This window comes from Platichthys flesus, chromosome 10, assembly GCF_949316205.1.
Source record: "Platichthys flesus chromosome 10, fPlaFle2.1, whole genome shotgun sequence".
NCBI lineage: Eukaryota > Metazoa > Chordata > Actinopteri > Pleuronectiformes > Pleuronectidae > Platichthys > Platichthys flesus.
Genome location: NC_084954.1, coordinates 11,522,796 through 11,546,558, shown reverse-complemented (window position 1 = coordinate 11,546,558; position 23,763 = coordinate 11,522,796). Strand labels below are relative to the sequence as shown.

The following is a 23,763-nucleotide window of genomic DNA, read 5'->3' as shown; positions in this document are numbered from 1 at the left end:
CATGACATTATATTTATTCATTTGGCAGAAGCTTGATTTATCCTAAGTGACTTACAATATTTACACACAAGGACAGACAGTGTCTACAGTGTCTTGCTCAAGGACACTTCAACACACTCTAGAGGACCCTGGGATTATACCAGGATCCTCCTGGTCAATTCACGATTACTCTACCTCCTGAGCCGTGCTGCTCCTGATGAAACAACGTGTAATACATACACAGTTCTGGCAGTTATTGACAACCATGCTTCTCTTGTCTAATGTGACATGTCAAACTGTCCTCAGTGAAAAATATCTGTTTGTAAAAAGGATTTCCTTTGAGACAAGAGTCTCAACTCTCATGCTGACCTGGATTTATCTGCTGGAGACCACAGAGAGGGCGAGAGAGAGAGACAGGTGAAGAGACAGAGAGAGAGAGAGAGAGGGTCAGAGAGACAGGTGAAGAAACAGAGAGAAAGGGAGAGGTGGAGAGAAAGAGCAATAGATGTGTAGAGAGAGGTTGAGGGAGAGAGAGAGAGAGAGAGAGAGAGAGAGAGAGAGAGATAGAGAGAGAGAGAGCGAGAGGAGTGGAGAGAGAGAGGTGTAGAGACAGAGAGAGAAGGGTGTAGCGACAGAGAGAGACAGGGAGAGAAACGTACACACTCACGCACACACTCACACACACACTAGTTTTCCTGTTTCATGTCTCTCATGACTTTACATTTAGCTCATTAGTATTTTAACCGCTCAGGCTTCATGTTCCCTGTCCAGTGACAAACTGAGACAAAATAGGTCCGGCCCTATTACTTGTTACCTCCCACTTAAGAGACATTTCAAAATAGGAAACGAGAAATAAAGCTATTCTCCGCACATTGATCTGCGTAGGCAGCCAGATTAAAGAGGACAGTGTGAACAACATAATCTTAGAACCAAAGTAAGTAATAAACTCTTATTAGGAATACCTGCTATGTTTCCTTAAGCAACCTCTGATTGAACACATGAAGTTCAGTTTGCTCATCATGGCGAAACTAATCAACCTGTGGAAGTAAGCCTGATGAGGGATTATATAAATTCAGACTTATTAAACTATAAATTTGTTTAGGAAAAATCATTGTTATAAACTGAGGGTATGACGTTTGAAAAACGTGGGTATTTATTGGTGTGGGGAAGTCTAACAAAAGATACAACTGAGTTGCATGATGGGAAACACACAATAGAATCTGGTACTTTTGAACTTTACTTCTTATAGGGAATTCTAATATAGGAATAGGTTTTGAACATTATTGGTTTATAATCTGTCTCTTGCAAACCTCCGGAACAGCTCAACACTAAATTTGCACCATTCAATCAGATCTCTGCTCTACACCAGCGAACATAACCATTTGTACATAAATGCACTTACCATAAAATCACACCTTGTTTCATAAAATGAAACAAATCTTACCCCCACCAAGCGACTTTTGTTTTCCATTTATACCCATCAGAATAGATACCTGTGTATTATCCACTGCTCTGCCAGAAACAATCAAAAAGAAAAACCTTGTCCTATAATCCTACTGTCGACTCACCTCTCTTGATGCCATGGTTACAGTTTGTGCAGTCTGCGGGGCCAAAGGAGCACCCCCCTCTGGTGATGGCTGGAATCACACTGCTATACGCGGCGTAGCTGTTGACCCTGCAGGGCTCTCCGTAGCACGCTTCCACCGAGGTGCAGCAGTACACCGGATGGCTGATCCCTGAGGGCTGCGGACTTGTGCTTGGGCGTAACTTGGGTCTCTTGCCACTCCTTGGGCATAAAGTGAGGGGCGTCCCAGGTGAGGGGGAGGGGTCCGGGTGGCTGAAGTGGACGTAGTAGCCAGGGAAACAGGTGTAAGTGTGCGGGCTGATGGTTATGGGTGCTGAGTGGGCGACAGAATGAGGAGACTGCAGATGGTGATGGTGGTGATGATGGTGGTGATGATGGTGGTGGAACACGTCGGCCAGCGAGCCGTCCTCGGGTTCCTTGAAGGTCTTGTCCTCCAGGAAGAGGGCCAGTCTGTGACAGTACTCGACACACCTCTCCTGGGAGCAGCAGTAGCAGGAGGACACCTTGGTCTCCACCTGCTCCTCTTTGATTGTTTTTAAGGAAAATCCCAGAGCGGAGCCACAATGGAGTGCGTGCCTGAGACACTCCTGCCCCCCTGTGGCGTCTTTCCACTCGGGATCCAAAGCTTCTGTCTTACATAAACTGCAGCATCCCTGGATGTTGGGGCCCAGCTGGGAACGAACCGGATCCCCTGTACCCTGTTGTCTGTGCTTTAGTTGCTCCTCATGCTCGGGATGCATTGTTCTTTTGGTCTGCGTTGCCCCTTTACACAACGGTTTACCGCTAACCTCAACCTGAGTCGTAGCTGCTGCGGCTTTAACGCCACTCCCTGGCTTGGCCTCTGATTTCTTCTGCCGTTTGGTTCCGTAAGGGGCACTAGTGAGTTTGAGCAGAGTTGCGGCGGTGAGACCTGCTTTACGCCGAGGGGTTGGCGTGAGCAAGCTCAGCCAGTCAATGTCAAGCGCTTCCAATGACGACCGCTTCTGTTTTTTAGGTTTTTCTTTTAGTGTCGCTTTCCCTCCTGATGAAACCTTTTTGGTTTTATGATCTCTGTGTTCAGTTTTAGCGAGACTATCTCTAGCTGGATCTTCAGTAGAAGCCTGCGGTTTCTTCATGACATTTGACGTTGCAGGGCTGCCTCTGTAGAGCAGCAGGCTGTTGAAAGCCTCTGCATTGAGAGAGGCCATCCTGCGCCTGCGGGGCTCAAGGACAGATGTGGGCAACATGAGTAAGGCGTCAGATTGGTTGCTTTTTGGTTCCAGTGCTTGTTGATTGGCTGTGGATGTTTTCTTTAGTCCAGATTTGGTTCTTCTTTGAGTGGAGCTGGAGTGCAGCTTCTTCATGCTTTTATCGTTCTTTTGTTTCCCAGATTTTGGTGCATACTTTTCTTTACCCACAACTGCTTTCTCCTCCAGACGGGTGAGCAGGACGCAACAGTCCAGTGCATCTCCATCGCCTGCAACCAGCGTCTTCCTCCTACTCCGGTGGGACTCTTTCTTATCGTTCTTTTTCTTCCCTTTCAGCTCAATCTTTCTTTCTTTCCCCTTCGGCACGCCACCTCCCTTTACCTTGCATCCCTTCTCTTTCTGGCGCTGTCCGCATTTCAATGACTGGCTCCGCTGAGCTTTCACCATGGTCTCAGCGTCCGTGAGCAGATACACCACCTTCTCCTCTTCATCCACAGGGTCCTGCGACGGTGTGCTTCAGCTCAGAAAAGGCCTTCACTGAACCTCATCATGGATCATCAGATGAGTCCATACACTCTCTAGGGAGGGAGACATAGATCAGACATTGAACCACACAGATTTCACTTTTGCAGAATCTGAGAGTGACTTAATGTAAGAGACAGAATCTTCTGATGCATTATTTAACAACCGGTTTTACTTAGTTTGCTGTCAATTTCCAGGTCCCGGAGATAAGACCACTTAGACAACCCTTCTCCTTAACATGCAAAGCAAACATAGGAAGCAGGAGAAACTGTGATAAAGAGCACATTATAGTTTGTTATGTTTTAGATTATAAGATCACATGCACTCCAGCTTCTTTCCCATTTTGAATGACTGTCTTAGATCCTGAAAAAAATATTTGTGCTGTAGCTTCTCCATGCTTTGATTTAAGATTGCAACAATAAAAAACCTACAGATTTGTCATCCTTTGTATCAATAAAGACAATTGTCAGCTTCTTGAACCCATGGAGAAGCACATTACTGACTCATACAATCCACCACGAGCCAAACATTACAACCCACTCACAGCAAAAACACACAGGCACCGAACAAGAACGGGCATTCAGGTCATTTTATCATGCCTGATATGATGGATTCTTTCAGAACAGATTTGAATCTCAAATTCACAATGCCACACCAGTTTCATTTTTACCAAAGGCTTCAATGCCGCCTGCAGCTAAATTCCACAAGTACTGCCGAGCTTTGCAAAGAGATGGCAATTAGATTAAACATGACATGACTGAAGACCGTTTGACGTCAAGGGAGAAAATACATTGTCTTCACAAGGTATTTAGACAGTATTGCTATGTAGTATTTTGGAGAAAAAAAATCATTCAAAAGTAATCCATTTCAATCAACAATTATGACACAGTGGAAACCCGTCGCTAGGTCATTGACTTGTTTGTGGACTGAGTTTGGGATTTTGTCCAGCGACTTGAAATTAGCGATTGAGACCACAAACTCCTAATGAACATATTTACAGACACTTTCGCAAGGCTTCATTTTCAAGACCCGGAGTCTACGTCTATTTGTATTTTTTTGAGACCAATTATAAATGAGTGGCAGGGAATTTTTCTGCAGAGAATATGTGTGTATCTTCTCAGTTGCTCCTTATTTTGCTGTCTTGACATTTTTGAGCTACAGCCTTTGGGCAGTGGGCGTGAAGTTCCCAGTCAATAATAATGCATAGGCTTGTGACTTTTTAATACCAGGTTATGTTATGGGGCCATTATTGTAGCAAAACTATTGACAAATGTGACTCTCAATCCGTCTGTGTGTAATCAGATTTCGTGAATGTGTAAAATAATCTCCAAATGTGTATTGAGATCTATAAATGTGCATTCGGAATACCTATTTTTAGATATTTATTTACACATGTACACATAAAATAATGCACACACAGATTCTGTTAACATATTTGGGGATTGCTTTGTACTTATTAGGGATGGGCGTTCAATTAAATAGTCTTCATCGATCGTCGGGAGAAGGGTTAGGGTTTTTCGATTAATCATTAATATTTTCAAGTTAAAAAATTCACTATTTATAGGCTATATTAAAATGCAGTGAAAAAACTAAACGTGTTTCCTCATTGAGATCTTTATTACAAGATGAACAAAATATGCCCTGCCGTAATCTTAAGCAGCGGAGCCGACAGCTAGAAGCCGGTGCTACTAAACACAACTGACCCTCGAGATTCTTCATGATCAATTAATCGATCGTCGTTTAATTATGCCCATCTCTAGTACTTATTTGAAAATAAGTACTACACACATACACACAAAGATTTTTACACATTTAAAAATCTATTTAGACAAACACACATTTTAAATACAGATTTGCAGATCCATGTACACCTTCAGCAGAAATCTCATTACACATTTGGAGATTATTTTACACATTCACAATTCTGATTACTAACAGACGGATTTGAAGAAATGGCCCCATAGTAATATTGCTGCCTCTGTGACTTTCCTCTGCTCTGTCATGGATGTAAAACACACACACACACAGAAGTGTGCACTTTGGCTGCATTCACACAAAATCCTGCACCTTTGGTGCCTTCCTAAAGGGTTGTGTGAAGGTTCAGAAGGTGTACGTTCCTCTGATTCACTGCTTTGTTCTTGCTTACGCCGCCACCGCTCGTCATCCGGGGAGAAGGTGTAATGAATTGAAGGTGTCTTTATAAGCCATCCTACATGGTGTACATTTAATTTGAGATGGATAAAGTCGTCCTTTTTGGCTCATCGATCTAAATTAAAAGATGTTTTTCGAAATTTTTGCTAATGTATTAAAAGCTAAAAACAGACTCATTTATAACAGTATTCAGACCTCTTGCTTGTGGCAACTTGGGTCAGGTGCATCCTGCTCCACCTGCGACAAACTGAATTGATTAGACAGAGTTTAGGAAGGCACACACCTGTGCAATGAAATTTCCATAATTCAGACTGGACGTCAGCAAAAAGTAAGCCATGAAGAAAAAAGAAACACTCTATAGACCTCAGTGATAAAATGGGGAAGAGGCTTAGATCAGGGCTAAGGCATAAGGAGAGGTCCTTCAAGAAAACCTGCTCTGACATCCAAATGACATGAAACTGAGGCAGCACGGCGAGGACCTGAAACATACAGTCGAGACTTAGGGACAAGTCATCAACCTTATTAATACCAGCTACTGAATTAAGTGTTGGAATATTTAATACTTTTGTTTTGTCTATTAAAGATTTTAGTTTTTGATTGTTGAATTTTTTTAATTTTAAATAAACATGTTAAGATGAGTGTGGATCATAAAGATGGACGACGCATCTCCACTTCATCCAACTATCCAGAAATGAAGCCATGGTATCCTGAAAACGAGCGCTGCCATCTTGTATATTTGGAGACAGACTCTACACAACAGAGATCGGGGGAAGGAAGCTCCCACTGATACACAAGCCTGTTTAAATCCAATCTTACCAACAACATTAACCCTGTGAACAAACATCCCTTGATTAGAATTACCTAAAATGACAGCCAATTTATTTGACTTGTACTTTTTTGTTTGGTCTAATGCTGAATCCATCAACATGGGGGAGGCAGGAATCATGATCTGTACTGCAGCCAGCCACCAGCGACTTAGACGTTTTGGCTTCACTTTTACAAAGCTGTCTTGTCATTCATCTTTATATACAGTATATGGAAAATTGTAATTTTATGTAATTTCTTAATTGATTATTCAACACTAAATTTGCAGAAAATATGAAGGGCTCTAAAGCTTATATGTTGTCTATGAGGTCAAAGGGGCAACAGCAATTTTGACATGAACTGACTTCTTATCTGATCTGGGTTTCAACGTAACTAGAGGCAGAAACAAACCATGTCCACAAGCTGGCAAAGAGTGAATCAAAAGCAGCCATATGATAAGAGAAGTAAATAAGATTGACCGTCTGCACTTCACAGGTTTCCACTTCTCCACACTCTCAACACAGAAAACCCACCTCACTGAGAGAAAAAACCTTTAGAGGAACTGATGAATCAACTGCCTGTGACCTTTATGCAATGACACTCCTGCGTAGAGCATGAAAAGATGGATCATCGTCCTTCTCGCTGCGGCTCGACTGAAACACAATTATGCCACTTGACCTCCAAGAAATAAGTGAACACAAGCCATTTTTATATATTAGGTACCTCTTGAGCCTGAAAACCCTCCAGCTTTCACAAGCACTCCCTCAAATATTAGTTGGTTGCAATAATGACTGATGCAAAATGTGCAAGATCAATAAGGTAACTTATTTCTTTAACTCACTGCTTACAGGTATATTCCTATTTGCCCAGGTTGGTATAATAATACCTCTTTGTCCATTTTCAAGGAAAAACGTCAAGAAGTTCAAGGCACATACCCTAACCCTACAACTCCTGACGCTGTTGTAGGCAATATCACAATATAATGCAAAAATAATTTAGTGTGTTATTTAAATATTGTTTAAGCTGCAAATTGTTGCATCTAGCTTTTAATTGTCGAAAAATTGTGCAAATGACTCTCACACTTTCTTAGAGCCTTTAAGTTACATGTTTAAATGTTTTGGTTAGTCCATGTTAAGGTCAAGTCATCCAGTACTCGACTGCTTTAAGACACTGACTCAAATACACAGTATACATATAAGACAGTAGGAAGGTAACACCACAGAAATAAATGATACGATCCACAAGTGCAGAGCTTTAGCAGATAGAGTTTGTGGGAACCATTCACCAGTTCTATGGTTTTATTTTGAAGGAAATGCAATAGTATTTTGATCCATGGGAGTCCCGATAGTGAGAAACATACAGTTATATATATTCCATATCAGGGCAAAAGTGACAGCAACAAAGCTATTACTGACTGGAGCAGACTGGAGTTGATTGCAACATGTGACACATCCACCCGCCCAACCATACATCCATCCATCCACCCATCCACCCAACCATACATCCATCCAGGGTGTTTATCCTGTCAGCGTTGTGGGAGGGACAGAGTCAATCCCGTCTGACTTTGATTGAGACAAACCTGCGCATGGAAGCAAAAAACATACCATACAAAAACACACAGAAGCCACAGCAGACCATCAGGTTCAAACCTTTAACGCCTGATCTTATATACCTACAACACAAATTATGTTCTTGCCCTTACCGATTCTTCTTTTTATAAATCACATCACGTCATGTGTAAATGTCATCTGTGTTTATCAGTGAGCCACTTGTAGCTGCGACTAGGCTTTAGGTGATTATAGACGAGCAGTAAATGGGAGTGTATGTACATGTCTATCTGTGTAGATGTGTGTGTTTGTTCTCATTTTGGTAGCATCTTTAGGACATTTTCCAACACAAACACTGACCCTGTCCAGACCAGTAGACCTCATGGGGACCAACGCTTTTTTGTCATTTCTGAGGTCTCAGTTTAGATTGTGGTAAAATGTGAATTGTGGTTAGGCTAAGGTTAGAGTTAGGCATGAATTGTTTATGGTTAAGTTTAGGGATATGGATTTGGTTACGAGGCCACAATGAATGGAAGTCAATGCAAAGTCCTGATAGTTTGGCTGTGCAAACCTGTGTGTGTGCATAATTTTGCGTAAAATCTTTTTACACTCTATCATAAGTTGCCTCTATCCCCACAGTGTGATACTGTTAACTGTCATAAAAACTGTATTCTAAATAAGTCAAGAGACAATGATAAATAGTTATGACTCAATAAAACACACAAACTCAAGTATAATATGTAGCGCAGTTAGGGTTAGGGTTAGATTCACTAAACAGCTATGACAACCTGTTATGATGTAACATTTAATGAGGGGCTGTAAAACCAAAACTTACTGTGGGTTTTCTTGCAGTGCTTCAACTACGGAGCAAACAGAGCCAGTTTTATTTTCTTACATTTTTCCTGTCTTTCAGTAGCAATAATTGAATCTGCCTAAAGTAAAATATCTGTGAAGCTTGTCCAGGATATTTCTAAAACCTGAATATAACTCTGTGTCTCTATTGAAGCATTTTAATGCGCTCTTAAAACAACTGAGAACACAGCGGGAGTTGAATGGAACTAAAAATACAAACGCAGCTCGACTCTGGAGTGGACGCAGCGATCTGACTGGACATTCTCAAACCATCTCAGTCTGCCCTAACTGCCGAAGGACTCGGTGAACCTTGAAATGCAATCCATGAGAGAGAAATTTAATTTCCAGATAACGAGAGGACAGAAGGAGCCTCACATTGAGCTCCTGTCTGCAGATATCAAATCAAGTAGCTTCATTTGAATAAGACAAGCATGCAGGACGGAAAAGACAAGAGCTGATTGAGGAGCGTCATGATTTCCCAGAGGCTGGACACTCACCACGATGAGACCACAAACTCAGGAGGGATTTTTAGGTTAAAATTCATTGTTAAGAAAATCAACTGTAAACAGGGCTCTATATAGTTCAGGATCACTACACCCTTATGCACAGCCGCAAACACCAGCACAAATATAGGTTCTTAAAACCCCCAACATTTATTGTATATTTAAACATTTGTATCATGAGTGAATAAACCTTCTAGGGACAACCCCTGATTACTGGTTAAAAGCATAATTTGACTGATTATTTTTTAGATTATACAGCCCAAAAAGTGGAACTTTGCTCATATCTGTTCACTGTACTTAAACTTAAAGAGCAGCTCCAGCACAGGCGTGTTAAAGAATGGTACAAGAGGACATCTCTGAGGCATAATTTGGTTTGTAGATGGTTAAGTGTTGAAATCATTGCATCACAAAACTCTTTCTGATAAGACAGAATCAGAAACATGTTTCTCCCTTTCAGACTCTCGCTGAATAATTCACCTTGCCCTTCTGAAATACTTGATGAATTAACTGCAGGAGTTGTACATGGAGTTGTACATCTGCACACAGGCAACAGGACCTGTTTGTGTTTCTTGAAAGTTTCCCAGAAGCCTCTTGTAAGAGAGGCGAAAGGACTTTAAGAAACACAAGTCCAGTTAGTTATGTGCTCATGTGAAACTCCTGAATGTTCCATGACCTGAATGACTGAGAATCTATACAGACATCACAGAATCTTTAATTATATCACTGTTACATCCTGTTAGCAGCATATATATATTACAGCTTGTTAGCCTGGAGCTAATTTTAGTTATTTCATACACTGTTGAGCAAATTTTGAAAGTGTATTAAATGTATTGTATGTCGAATCTTAGTCTGCAAAGTAACTATAGCTAAATATAACAAAATATAGATAAGATACGTAAACAGAATTTTGTTTAACAGGTTTGTTCTTAGGGCTGAGAGGATGGTTAAAAATATAAAGCTTAAAAACGAAGGACAAGAAAGACCAACACTTGAGGTAGTTTATATGTGTAACATACTGAATAAACCTCTTAAACAATGAATAAGCAATATATCCATGGGTTTAAAACTAACTCCAAAACATGTCTACAGGGCATATAAACAACATTGAATTGTTCACACTTAGTCAAATTAACCAGAACTATATACAATCGTTCGCATGATATCCATGTCAACCAGAAAAAACATTGAACGGCTGTTCCTCTGAGCGGCTGTTCCTCTGTTAATATATAATATTAAACACATAATATCAGATGACATGAGCTGTAAAGACTAACAGGGCATATTGTTTTATTGCCCAGTAGTTGCTCTTTTTTCTGATGTGTGCTTTTAATTATCCCTTCTTAGTGCCGTGACACTCGTGTTGGGAACCGATGAGAAGATAATTCTTGTCCTTAATTTAAAGGTAGTAAAAACACACTTACTTAAACGTAATGCAAAGTAAATGGAGCAGAGCTGACACATAAAAGCTACTTGGTGATAATTTGGGCCGTCTCTGTCTCTTCTCCTGATGGCACCTTAACTGACTGTAGTTCCGTATGCATCAGGCCTTATATGGACATTTATATCAAGATTTTAAAATGTCACATTACTCTATATCGATAATTTTCCTGATAAATGTCACGTTATTGTTTCTTTTGAGTTTAAAAACCCCGTTGTTTTGCTCCTGGGTAAAGTTTATGGTTTCACACTCTTCTTTAAGAATAGAGAAAGACAAACAACCAAACATTTACGAAATTTGAGGTAGATCAATCATGTATTATACCTCCTCACAATAAGCATCAAATCAATATATTGAACTTTGCTTGTATTTGCTAAAGAAGAAAATTATACTGTGATAGTTATTAGTTTTATTGTCCAACCCAATAATTTGTACGCTTTAAATATGCATGTGAAGCTTCAGATTTATCCTGTGACCCGTTCAAGGGTCCTGACACTCACGGTTGGAGCCGGGGAGAAGATGAAATGGAAAGACGTGTCATAAACGTAATGCAACCCAAAGTAAATGGAGCATGACTGACACATAAAAGCTACTTTGAGAGAGATTAATCCATGACCCAAAATTATCACCCTCTCCTGCTGATGGCATGTTAACTGACTGTGGCGTGTATCAGGAGCAGGACAGAGGAAGAGGAGGAGGAAGAGGGGGAGGTTGCCTGACTGTCTGACACACACACATAAACACACACTTATCGAGAATAAGGACATGGTGTGGAGCTGTCATCATGACACACACACACACACACACACACAAACACACACAAACACACACACACACACACACACACACACACACTGGGGGAAGTAAGCCCTGAGGCAGCTGGTGTGCAGCTTCAGATAATAGTGCATATCACCAACTCCACTTTCCTGGAGCAAACCAGCAGCTCAACAGTCCTTACACCACCAACACCAACCATCATCCACCACCAACACTACCTCCCTGCTCCACCTCCATGCACACACACGCAACCCTCTGGATGTGGAGGATTTCAGATATAAACGCAGTTAAAGGCAGATGTGTGCGTGTGTGTGTGGAAGCAGGCGTGTGGTGGAGCTTGTAGTTGGCCATGGTGGTGGTGGAGGAGGACAGTGTGGATGTGACAGCGCGCAGCCTGCGATACACGAGAAGTGGAGGAAAAGCTCCACAGCGGGGAAACGAGTCTGAAACACCCGGACATCCTCGATCAATGTCGGCGTGCGTGTCCGCGCGGAGCCGCTGGTTGATATCAATAACCACCATCGTGGATCATTATTGTGATTATCATTATTTTGAGTAAAGGCTACAGCCCGAGTAGTTACACGCAGGCTACACGCACCGACCCCACCACCCCCCCTCCCGTCTCTCCAACTGTGACGGGAGCCACAGCCGCGGATCGTCGTTACCTTTGCGTGCGGGTCCGAATTCGGGGGGCGGGGGGGTTGAAAAGCATCGGCGTCCGCGTCCTGAGTCGCTTCCCTCGGTCAGTTTCGACGCGGCGGGGCGGCGGAGCTGCAGAGGGATCCGCGGAGCGAGGAGCCCACGGTAGCTGGAGACATGGTGAACAAATCGGTGAGCGGTGACCTACTTCCGAAGTGGCATGCTGGAGATAATATCCATGCGCTGCTTGCATTCACATTCACATGCACCGGGACATCCCTGCGTGATACTCCTGCAGGGACTAAACTCGGTCTCTACTCGAACACTTCGCAGTATTCGTCAATATCCAGCGTTTCCTGCAGCGTGTCCTAAAATACCGATATATGATCAATTATTGGAATATTTGGGGTTTCTTTTGGCAGCCAGGGGCCAAAAACAAACTCCTCCCTATAAGACCGCTTCTTCAAAATAGAGACATCAACTGAACCTTACAGTGATAGAGTGAGGAAGATGTATTTTCTACGGATTTTATCCTAAAATAAGCTCAGAACTTAACAGACCCAAGGAGAAATGGGTGCGAGATGATCAACAACGCATCGGTTGCTTTCTATAAAAAGTAGAGCTATATTGTATTAGGATACATCTGTAAAATAACTTTAAACCGTCCAATTACTATTAAAATAGTCAACCATAGACTAAAGTACTTCATTATTTTCATCTTAATAAAGAGGCAAACAAGGAGAGAATATAGAAAATAAGAAGAAACAATGTTGAAATATAGAAACACTACTATAGAGCTACATTATATCAAAATACTACAGTAAAATAACTTGATTCACTCCATATTGACACATAATAGAAGTAACACCACTCACTTTGCATACAATGAGCCTTGTATAGAAAATAAGATGTACTTTAAGATGAATAATACACTTGTTGCCTGCTATACAAAGTAGAGATCCTGTGGGAGTTGTCATATGCGGATATTACTGTAAACTAACTTTAAACTCCCTGAATTCCTTATTGAAATATAACAGAAGTATGTCTGTGCATAAAACACACTCTAATGAGCCATAACAGTCAACCCTCTAATGACTGAATTATAAAAACAATCAAAGGATAAATTACATCATATTCTTCTCTTAATAGTGAGGAAAATACATAAACCAAGCATCAAACTCCTATGAATAAAACACAGATAACTTAGATGAAGGGAATCCAACCGGGTCCTTGGGGACAATTATAGCAGGCGATTGCACGCCCACTTAGACTCACTATATTAAAATCCATATGGTGATATTGCAGAAATAATAAGATCATTATAAATTCACTGTGTAAATAGCACACTTAAGTCCCTCTATGTGCAGTCAACACTATCATTGGCACTATTATGATATTACACTGAATATCTTTAGATTTTGGACACGCAAAGATGTCTCATTGGTCTTTTGTTACTACTTGATGACATTTTAATCAAGAAACCTATAGATTAATCAATAGTGAAAATGGAAGCTGTAGCCCTAGAATTAACACTATAAAATGTGATTGACTACATCATAAAGTCATGGAGCACACGGAGTCCCATTGCAACAGCCACATAAATGTTATTAAGTATACGATCACTGTCAAGTCACTAATGAGCCCTATTTCAAATATATGAATCCCTAAAGGAATATTTTCAGTTTTTTCCCCTCATCAGATTAATGACAGCAGAAAATAGAAGCATGTATCCAACTTAATTAGTCTCATTTACTGTATCCTTTTCTCTTAATGACACATGCAATCTAATAATATGGATGAGCGATCTGTCCCAGCTCCTCGTTTATAAGCCTGCTGCTGATAAGATTGGCCTGTTGTGACACACGTGCACAAAATACACACGCACACACGCGCGCGCGCTCACGCAGTCGATGGCGACCGCTCAGCTCCATGGACTTCCTCAGTGGGTGTTCAATTTACAAGAAAACTTCAATATCTGCTCCAAGCAGCAGTTTCCGCCTTTTAACAACAAACCGATTTGGAGTATGGAGGACCATACATGACATAAGTAAAAATAAATAAATAAATAAATGTATAAATAAATACAGAAATAAATAAATAAATGAATAAATAAAAATGGAAATAAATACAGAAATAAATAAATAAATATGTTAATACCAAAAGAAATGTCAAAAGAAATGTCTTAAATATATTTTAACATTTATTTTTTCCCTGATACATTTCCTTTGCATTTGCAGTGTCCTTATGCTAATGAGAAAGGCGGGCCTAACCGCAGTCTCATGCAGGATTGGTCACAGGAGTGTAATGATCCAGCCCTACTACTTCTGCCTTTCAATGCTGGTGTCCAGTAGCTGTTTGCAGCGTTGAGCCAGTTCACACTTAAAATGAACTAGTTCAAGTTCAGAGGGTTAGTTAAGGTTATTTTTTATTGGGATGATTTAGGTGTCAGTAGTCCTGACTGTGAGCGTCACGTCTCGTGTTGTACTGAGCACAAGGAGCGAGCCGAGAGGAGGAGGAGGAAACAGAAACTCCAGCTCGGTACAAACCACCTGCAGCTTCTGCTGTGATCATGAAGCCGCTGATCTCTGAGCAGATGTGACCAGAGAAGCTCTGTGTTTTCACTGTTTCCACTGTTCCACAGAGTCACTAACTGGCTGTTGCACGGTGAAGAGCTCAAGTCTCAGTCACTGCCCGTGTCTCTGAGCGAGTGTGTGGCACAGCGCAGGGGCTGTGTGTGTGTTAAGCTCAGTTGACCAATCCTGCTCGAGACTGAGGTTAGGCCCGCCTTTCTCATTCGCATAAGGACACTGAAATCGAAAAATAAAAGTTGGAATAAATGTGGAAATAAATAAATAAATATGGAAATAAATGCAGAATTAAATAAATCAATGTCTTAAACTTATTTCCACATTTATTTATTTATTTCCACTTTTATTGCAACTTTTATTTATTTCCACATTTATTTATTTCCACATTTCAGTGTCCTTATGCTAATGAGAAAGGCGGGCCTAACCTCAGTCTCGAGCAGGATTGGTCAACTGAGCTACACACACACAGCCCCTGCGCTCCGCCACACAATCGCTCAGAGACACGGGCAGTGACTGAGACTTGATCTCTTCACCGTGCAACAGCCAGTTAGTGACTCTGTGGAACAGTGGAAACAGTGGAAACACAGAGCTTCTCTGGTCACATCTGCTCAGAGATCAGCGGCTTCATGATCACAGCAGAGGCGGCAGGTGGTTTGTACCGAGCTGGAGTTTCTGTTTCCTCCTCCTCTCGGCTCGCTCCTTGTGCTCAGTACAACACGAGACGTGACGCTCACAGTCAGGACTACTGACACCTGAATCATCCCAATAAAAAATAACCTTAACTAACCCTCTGAACTTGAACTAGTTCATTTTAAGTGTGAACTGGCTCAACGCTGCAAACAGCTACTGGACACCAGCATTGAAAGGCAGAAGTAGTAGGGCTGGATCATTACACTCCTGTGACCAATCCTGCATGAGACTGCGGTTAGGCCCGCCTTTCTCATTAGCATAAGGACACTGCAAATGCAAAGGAAATGTATCAGGGAAAAAATAAATGTTAAAATATATTTAAGACATTTCTTTTGACATTTCTTTTGGTATTAACATATTTATTTATTTATTTCTGTATTTATTTATTTATTTCCATTTTTATTTATTCATTTATTTATTTATTTCTGTATTTATTTATACATTTATTTATTTATTTATTTTTACTTATGTCATGTATGGTCCTCCATATTGGAGAGGCACCGGGTTATCAATTTAGTGGGAAGTCAGAATCAAGCTTTACTGGAATAAAATGCGGATTGTCCTCACCGCCGTCAGCTTTACACTGTGTAATTAACAGCTGTAAACGAGCCGAGTGTGTTGAGTTAATGAGGCATGAGCAGTGAACCAAGCTGAGGGAGTGTAGACTGCTGAGAGCTGACCTGCTCTGCAATAAACACACTCTGCAACGCACTGCAGAGAGACGACCGCGACGACTGAATGCCTCCCGCAAGCAGGAAGCACTCAACCACTCACCGATACCTCTTATACACCAAAATTAGTGAGTAGACAGCGGGTTTTTTGTATGTAGGCCCATCCGCTAAAAAAGGATGATTGACCCTTTTCCAATTGCCCGGTGCCTCACGTTCAACATCACCAGAAGCTCAGGTGCTCATGTTCACCCGTTTGTAATCTCTCCATCACTGCCGCTTAAAGCCAGAGCCGATAAAAACCTGAGTAGAGCAGAGTCCTTTGACCCGGAGTGAATGCTGATTGTGTCCATTCCCACTATAGACAAAAGCCAGATGTTGGCGGGTGTTAGTGGCTTTTTTTAACCAATGGTAAAATGGCTTCACCCACTTACTCACTCCCTCACCCTCTCAGGCTACATCCACACTTCTGTGTTTTCATTTGAAAGACATCAGTTCTATGACAGATACGCCTGGCGTCCACACTACCCCAGAGATTTAGAGCCACTAAAACAGAAAAGATCGGAAGCTCTGTTTTACTTTGAAAACCCCCGGGCCGCGTTGAAGTCTGAATGGGCAGAAATGTTTAGAAACAATGACGGAGACATTCAAAACCGCAGCCATGACGTAGCCTTCGCTGATTCGTCAGGCTCCTATCACATGACCACGTACCAGAAGAAAACACCTAAGCATTTTCCACAGCTTCATATACAGAATGCAACATGGATAATTACAAGAGTTGCTGACCGTGCTGGGTTTGCTATTGTGCACTTAAATGCTGAAGCAACTACTCACATGCAAAGGAGATGAGCTTCTATTCGAGGAATCTGTAAACGCATGTCCAGTGTATGTGAGCGGCCATTTAATATATGTGTTTTCAGTTAGAGAGCCAAAGTACTTGTGTGGAAAGAGATGGTTCAATCATAGTATGGATGTGACTTACTGACTCACTCAGTCACTCACGCTAGAGACATAGAGCAGATGTGTAAAATTGCTGTGCGCTCACATGTTAATTTTTTCCTCACTACTGGAGATATTCAATACTTCCTTCATCCAGCGTTAAAACAACTTTTTGTATTCAACCTGAGGGGATCAGAAAAAGCTGTGAACACAAACACAACACTTCCAAGTGTATACGTCCAACTTGTTAGCAAAAATGTTGCTCATTATACGTCTGCCAGACACAGAACATACATAAACACTCATTTGAAGTTGTGCTTCTGGCAACCTGTCCAACATCCGCTCTCCCTTTGGCTCTGGTTCTCGTCTCTACCAGCTTCGTACCAACATTACACTGGGAGAGCAGTCAGACTGAGCCAAGGCATGAACAGTGGCGCTGGTTACCTTCAACAAGGAGGTTTGTCAGGTCATTTATTTTGTCAGCATGATAACCCAGAAACTAAAGAACGGACTTCCATGAAATTAGGTGGAAGGATGGGACAGTGGCCAAGAAATAACTTTTTGGCCAAAGAAAGGATTTTGTTTTATCATCATCCTTGAAATTACAGTATTTTCTTGCAAAAGTTTCCCCTATTCATGGAATGAATGGATCTGGATGATGAAAAATGAGGCATATTTGTGGGACAGATATCTATTAGGGTGTGCAATCTGATGCAGCTTGACTGAATATAAGGCAACTTTTGGGCCTTTGCGGTGGTATGTGCTCTATCGAATGCCAGGTAATTATCAGCAAAGACTGAGGGAGGCAAAATGAAAGGAACACTGAAGTAGGCTAGAAGTATATCAGAGAAAACACAACATCACAAATTTGACCTGCAGTTTCTTTGATGGGGATCAGGTAGATGAGGGAAAGTTAACCTGTTTAACGCCTCAGGGAGACCTCAATGTCCTGGTTTAAGAGATGTAATATGACAGCATCACTTAAGATTTGTGGTCGTCTGTATTGTCTTAGTTTGCTCTTGACCATCTTCATCAAAGATTCCTCCAAACTGACCATATTTGGTCCTTTGTCTTGCCCCAGAAAGCCTCACATCAGGGAGATATTCACCGTGGATGATGAATTTGTCCTTCTGAAGGCAGAGAGACGGCATCATTGCGAGTGAAATAACACAGTGATGCTTTATTGATCCCTTCCTCCACTTGCCCCTGCCTGAAAAGTCACAGCTCAGATTGTGCTACAGACCAGCCGCCCACAAGCTGCCAGGGCATCAGTGCACTGTAAACAAAAAGTTTACAAAAATATCCACTGCACGCTCTCGAACTGAGAGATTATTTATAGGAAGAGGTAACAGCTATGATGTATAGACGGCTCTGTCACTTTTAAAGAAGTTTGTAGCACAGCACTAGATATATTTACATTTTCTCAAGGGTAAAACAACACATTCCTCCTCTTGCAAATAAAATTGATTTCAATTGTCATCAGAAATGACAATTTGCCTCATTTTAATAAGCTTCCTAAAAGTGAGCCTAAAGTAACCTGGTTTGGTGGCTGGCTGCATTAAGGTAAAAAATTCTGCCTTCTGGTATCATACTAATGCTTTTCCCTGTGTTCGTATTTTCCTCTGTAAGTTTATTTAAAATGTGTTATTTGATGGTTTAAAGATAGACAGATTGACAGATGAGAGTGACTCATCATTGGTGGAGCCCATGTGTAGGCGGGACCACACTGCCATGTCTGCATACCTAGAAAATATAGGTCTTAGTGAAGCCAGTGCACAGAATTTATTTTATTTAAGTAAATTTTCGGTATGTAGTCTTCAGTTTTATAGTGGCCACCTTTTAAATAGTACAGTGGAGACAACATGAAGAGTTCAGGAGCTTTACAAAAAAAGTTTCAGCTCAATGTTTTTGCTGTCAGACTCTCTCACTGCTCTAAAAAACAAAAGACTTTGCAAAACCTGCTTAAATCCGAACAGCAGAAGGACACAATTAGTGACGAGATGTTGAACAGAGTGAAGCATTTAGCAGCTGAGGAGCCAGATCCTCCCTCAGGATTTGGGAGAATCTAAAGAGCAGCGCTACAGGAGGGGGAATATTGGTCTGAGATTCTCCAGAATGTACAAAAAAGCAAATGTCTGTAAAAAATATATTAGCTCAAAGGAAACATATTATTCTCATTTTCAGGTTCATAATTAGAATTTGTGTTATTACTTGAAAAATGTTACATGCTCTAATGTTCATAAAACACTTTACTGTCACTCAAACTGTAATTTGCTGCAGCTCCTCTTTTCAGCCTCTGTCTGAAACACTCACTTTTGGCTCCTGTCTCTTTAAGGCCCACCTCACGAAAAAGCCCAGCCTGCTTTGATTGACCGGCTTGCCCACTCTGTTGTGCTTGGTCAACGTGTAGGAAACGTCAGCCTTGTCTCTGTCTTTCCCTGGCTTTTTTAGTTGGGGTGCTAGACTAGCTACACTGAGAGCATTATGTAATTGTGAGGCGTGCTATGGGCGAGGTGTTTAAGGAACTTCCTAAAGGTGACCTTTGGTATTTTTTAACCTGTTAGATCTTTCACAGATACAAGGGCCATCAGTCCCCCTATGAAACAACATTTAAATGTACTAGATCTGTATTTGTGTGTGGATCTGCACCGAATTGCCCATGTTCATTAATATCAGTCCCCTAAACATGCCCGATTTTTTTTATCACAATCCAGTAAAAAAAACATTGTTAAAGAAAACAAGGGGTTCTTGCATCCTTCCACCGATAATTAGTCATTTCTGCAATGCTCAGATCTGACTTCCCCTCCATGGACTCAGCACCTACAGGGCCGGCCGCAGCCTCAAGTACAGGAAGACAAGAGGTTTCACTTTAGTCAGGCTCCAAACCTTCGGGATTTCCCTCCACGTTGTCGCCAACATCATCTTCAGATACAGCCAACAACAATAGTAACAATGTAAATCTGCCTCTTGTGAACAATACCCCCCCTGGCTGCTGTGCTTGTGGTTAAACAAAACAACAATGTGTTAGTGCACCAAAAATGCAACAAACATCCATTAAACCACTGTGGTTTACTTAGCCACATAAAGGACAGCGGCAAGTAGCTCGGCAGCAAATGTTTACTGTCAATTTCCCAATCCAGAGGGAGAGGACGCGGAGTGGAGCTAACTTCCTTAAATTGATATTTATCATTTTATCGCGATTATTCCTAAATACACAAGTATTCCAGTGAAGTGATTGGTAAGGCCTGAAAACATGTGTATGTTGACCAAAGCCGTTAAAACACAGTGTGACACAGAGAAGATTTTGTGTCGTGCATGGCTAATGGAAACAGTGTGATTCATGACTGCATGGGCTGTTTGTGCGACAACTTATTCACACAACATAGTGTTTATGTGGGTTAAACAACATTTGATGGAAGAAAGTGTATAAATTGAAGACTGCATTTTTTTTTATCCCAGAGCCACAGCATCGGAGAACACATGAGGGATTTTCCAGGGGAAATGCATGAAAAACAAAAAGGACGCATTGTGATGAATCAGCCGTGAAACAACCGAGACAGTGAAAAAGTGGGTAAGGTCGATAAAATCAACAAATAACGGCCGAAAAGACAAAAAGCATATTGCTTCCACAAACCCTTTTAAAAAGGTTTGCGACTAGCAGAGCAAGTAGTAAGCTGTTATTCCTCATCGTCAGTGTGCAGCTTCCAGATGTAAAGATTAGAGTTAACCAGCACAAAGCAGATACTGGACAGGAAGTGTGATTATCTGCTTCTACTGTTCTTCTTCAAAGAGATGAGGCAAGGTGCCAGGCTGCCTGATGGGCAAAATACGACAGCAGAGGGGAGGAAGAAAAAGAGAGAGAGAAGGGAGTCAGACAGAGAGAGATGGTGATGAAGACTGAGGTCGGAAAGATCGAAGCAAGAGCACGAGAGCGGAGGGGAGAGGCGGAGGGTGGAGAGGGGGATCTTACACCTCACATCTCAAAGAAAGAAGAAAAAAACTTTTTTTTCGACGTGCGCCCCTCTGCTTTTCTTCGCTCCACAGTTCCTCTGAGATACAGTCGTTTGACTCAGACTTTCTGAGAGAGCAGGAGCGAGAGAGGGAACAAGAGGGAAGACGTCGATGGAGGGGAGGAGGGGGCAGGAGGGGGGCGGAATGAAAAGACAAGAGAGTGATGGATTGAAATAGCACAGAGAACGGAGACAGAGAGAGATTGTCGTCCTCCTCATGAACAATGAGTCTCTGATGGGGGAGGCCTCTCGCTGGATCTTCAGCCCAGCTGAGGAAGGAGCGACGGGGAGGGGGCCCGCCGCTCGCTCGCCCCCCCCCCTCCCACCTGCCAGGGGCTCAGTCATGCTTTTAGCGTCTGCCAAACTGAAGGACTCTTGGTGCTGTGTGCTTTTCACTGAAGGAGCCTGACGTTTGTCAATCACACTGAGGGCTTCTGTTCTGTTGTGTTCGGCCTCAGCCAAACAGGCTTTAACGCCTCCCTCTCCACCAACACACACTCTTTCTTTTCCGTGTAAACAATCCCAGTGTGTGTGTGAGAAGTGAGCAGGGACCCCGGCTCTGAAAGCTCCAACACCAAGTGCAGCTGTGGGCCGGCCGACAGCTGACGCCAGGCTGCGGGTCTCTGCTCTGTTTTCTCCTTCCTTTCCCCACCGGCTCTGCCTCCTCCTCCTCCTCCTCCTCCTCCTCCTCCTCTTCTTCTGCTTTCCATGAAACAGACCTGTAATTTTCACAGCTGTGTCTTGGGCAGGGAGCCAGGGTGAGCGAGGGAAAGAGAGTTGGAGAGAGAGAAAGAGGGAGAGAAGGAGAGAGAGGTGGTGGCTAATGGCTTTTAGAGGAGTACAGGCCCCAGCTTTGCATTGCTAATCCTGAGACACTCACAACGCACTGCTCATTCAAACCAGACAAATACTCGGAATATCAAAAAAGATCAAGCTATAGAGCTCATTAACATTGTAATACGTACACATCCACAGTGAAATTCATGTTCCCCCCCCCCCATCAGTTTTTTTTGTTTTTTCTTGGTTATAATGACGCCATTATCAGCAAAGTGTCATCTGGAATCAAAGAACATCGCCCCTCCAGAGATCAGTAGACAGGTGGTAATGAGGTCAACAGCGTTGCCTGATTAAACCTTTTCACTCGGAGGTGAAACAGAAAAGCGATTGCGCCCCAACTGAAGGCAACAACCCTAATTTGAGGGAAAGATATTTGGACTAAAAATGTAGTAAGTACAGTAGGTCGAACTGGAGCCAGGAAGTCAGGCAGTCAACTTGGATGCTTGTTAAAAAAACTTTACCATTCCCCTTAATTTTCTCCTCCAAATAAGAAAGAATAATACTAGTAATACTTTTAGAAAGGTCGCCACTTTCCCTGATCTCAGCTGAGGCCGGATTACCCACAGGGCAAAGCAGGCATCTGTTCTCCGGTGTTCAGCTGGTTTGGGCTAATTTTAATAAATGTTTCCACAGAAATATGAATCATTAAAACACAATGCAGTAAAAAACAAGATATTGGATTTTTTGGTGTGTCCTGCTTCATTTGCTAAATTGAAATGTCTCATTGGATGTGTTCAGGTGCAGTACTGGGGGGTGGACATCCTGCACTTTAGCGACACATCCACTGCACTTATGTATAACAGAGGAAAATACACTGGAAGCATAAAAATATGCTTCACGCTGCATTTATGTGAGTAAAAAGCAACCAATGCATCATGGATTTTTTTGAAATATCTGTGAAAAACCATATCGGTCCTGTCGGATGTGTGTGGGTCACGCTGTTAAACTGCTTCCAACCCCAACAACAAACACCAGCAAGGCGAAGAAACCTGAGCGGCTAAACCTGGGGTGTGAAAACCCTTAAAGCATTTGCCTTACCACTTGTTTCTATTGGTTAATCTGGTTGCTTTCAGCGCACACTTCCTAGAGGAGGACAACTCAGATCAGTGTTCCCGGTGGAAATTACACTCTTGACTTCATCATTACAGATTGCATTTTGCATATTCCTGAGTCGTTGTGGGAGAAAATGGGGTTTCTAATTGGGAGCCTCACAGTTAATGTTTTCCAAGGAGTACAGAGGCCCTTAAGGAAAAAACACACACAAGAAAGAAAGCACAAACATTCAGGGAAGCGTGCTCCAAGTGCAAGGAATCTACAAATATATGTTGTCCTTGTTTGTAGAGCTGCTTTCAAACATAAACTAACATTTTCCAGAGGGGCTACAAGTGAGAACGCAAAAGTTTCGGAGGACACTTCCCGGAACTTTTTCTGCCCGCCCCCTAAATTGTCTATGTACGGTAAATGTCCGACTGAGCCCAGGTGAGAATACAGCTGGATGAAGGTCACTGCGAGCGAGTTGGCGAAACTGGAAGACTTTAAATATCTCAGGATGACAGAGAGGTGCATAGGCATAGAAGAGGAAGATGTCATTTTGGACAGCCAACAAGATTTAAGATCTTTGGTTGATGAGAGCTGACGCCGGTGTCGATGTGTTGTCAACAAAAACACTGATTTCCGCATCAGAATTTATATGTCATGTCCGGCCTGACCCAGGAACTACCCCCTTCGCCGGAGTGTTACTGAAATGTTCCTGTTGTTTTGAACGTGGCTGTCCCACACAATCTCCTGCTGTCTTCAGGAGTGATAAAGGCGTATCTGGCTTTTGTTGCATCAGTTGTATTTCAGATAGATACATTTATTGAACCCAAACACATGCACAGTCACAACACATGCAGATGAGAGAAATTTGTCCTCTGCTTTTGACCCATCCGGTGAACATCGCAGAACACACAGAGCAGTGAGCAGCCATGCACGGCGCCCGGGGAGCAGATGTTGGGGGAGTAAGGTGCCTTGCTCAGGGGCACTTAGACAGTAGGGGTAGAGAGAG

At 42.2% G+C, this 23,763-nt stretch overlaps 1 protein-coding gene across 2 annotated transcripts in view; it reads right to left on the bottom strand.

The window, feature by feature from the left end:
* Nucleotides 1-23,763, bottom strand: part of bahd1 (bromo adjacent homology domain containing 1) — a 36,133-nt gene that overhangs the window by 8,870 nt on the left and 3,500 nt on the right. For both annotated transcript variants that reach the window (XR_009922063.1, XM_062397392.1), the window contains exon 2: nt 1,548-3,329. Coding sequence is in view for 1 of the 2 variants with exons in the window: in XM_062397392.1 (XP_062253376.1) it covers nt 1,548-3,198 (1,651 nt within the window). In the remaining variant the exon portion in view is untranslated. The remainder of the gene's footprint in view (nt 1-1,547; nt 3,330-23,763) is intronic.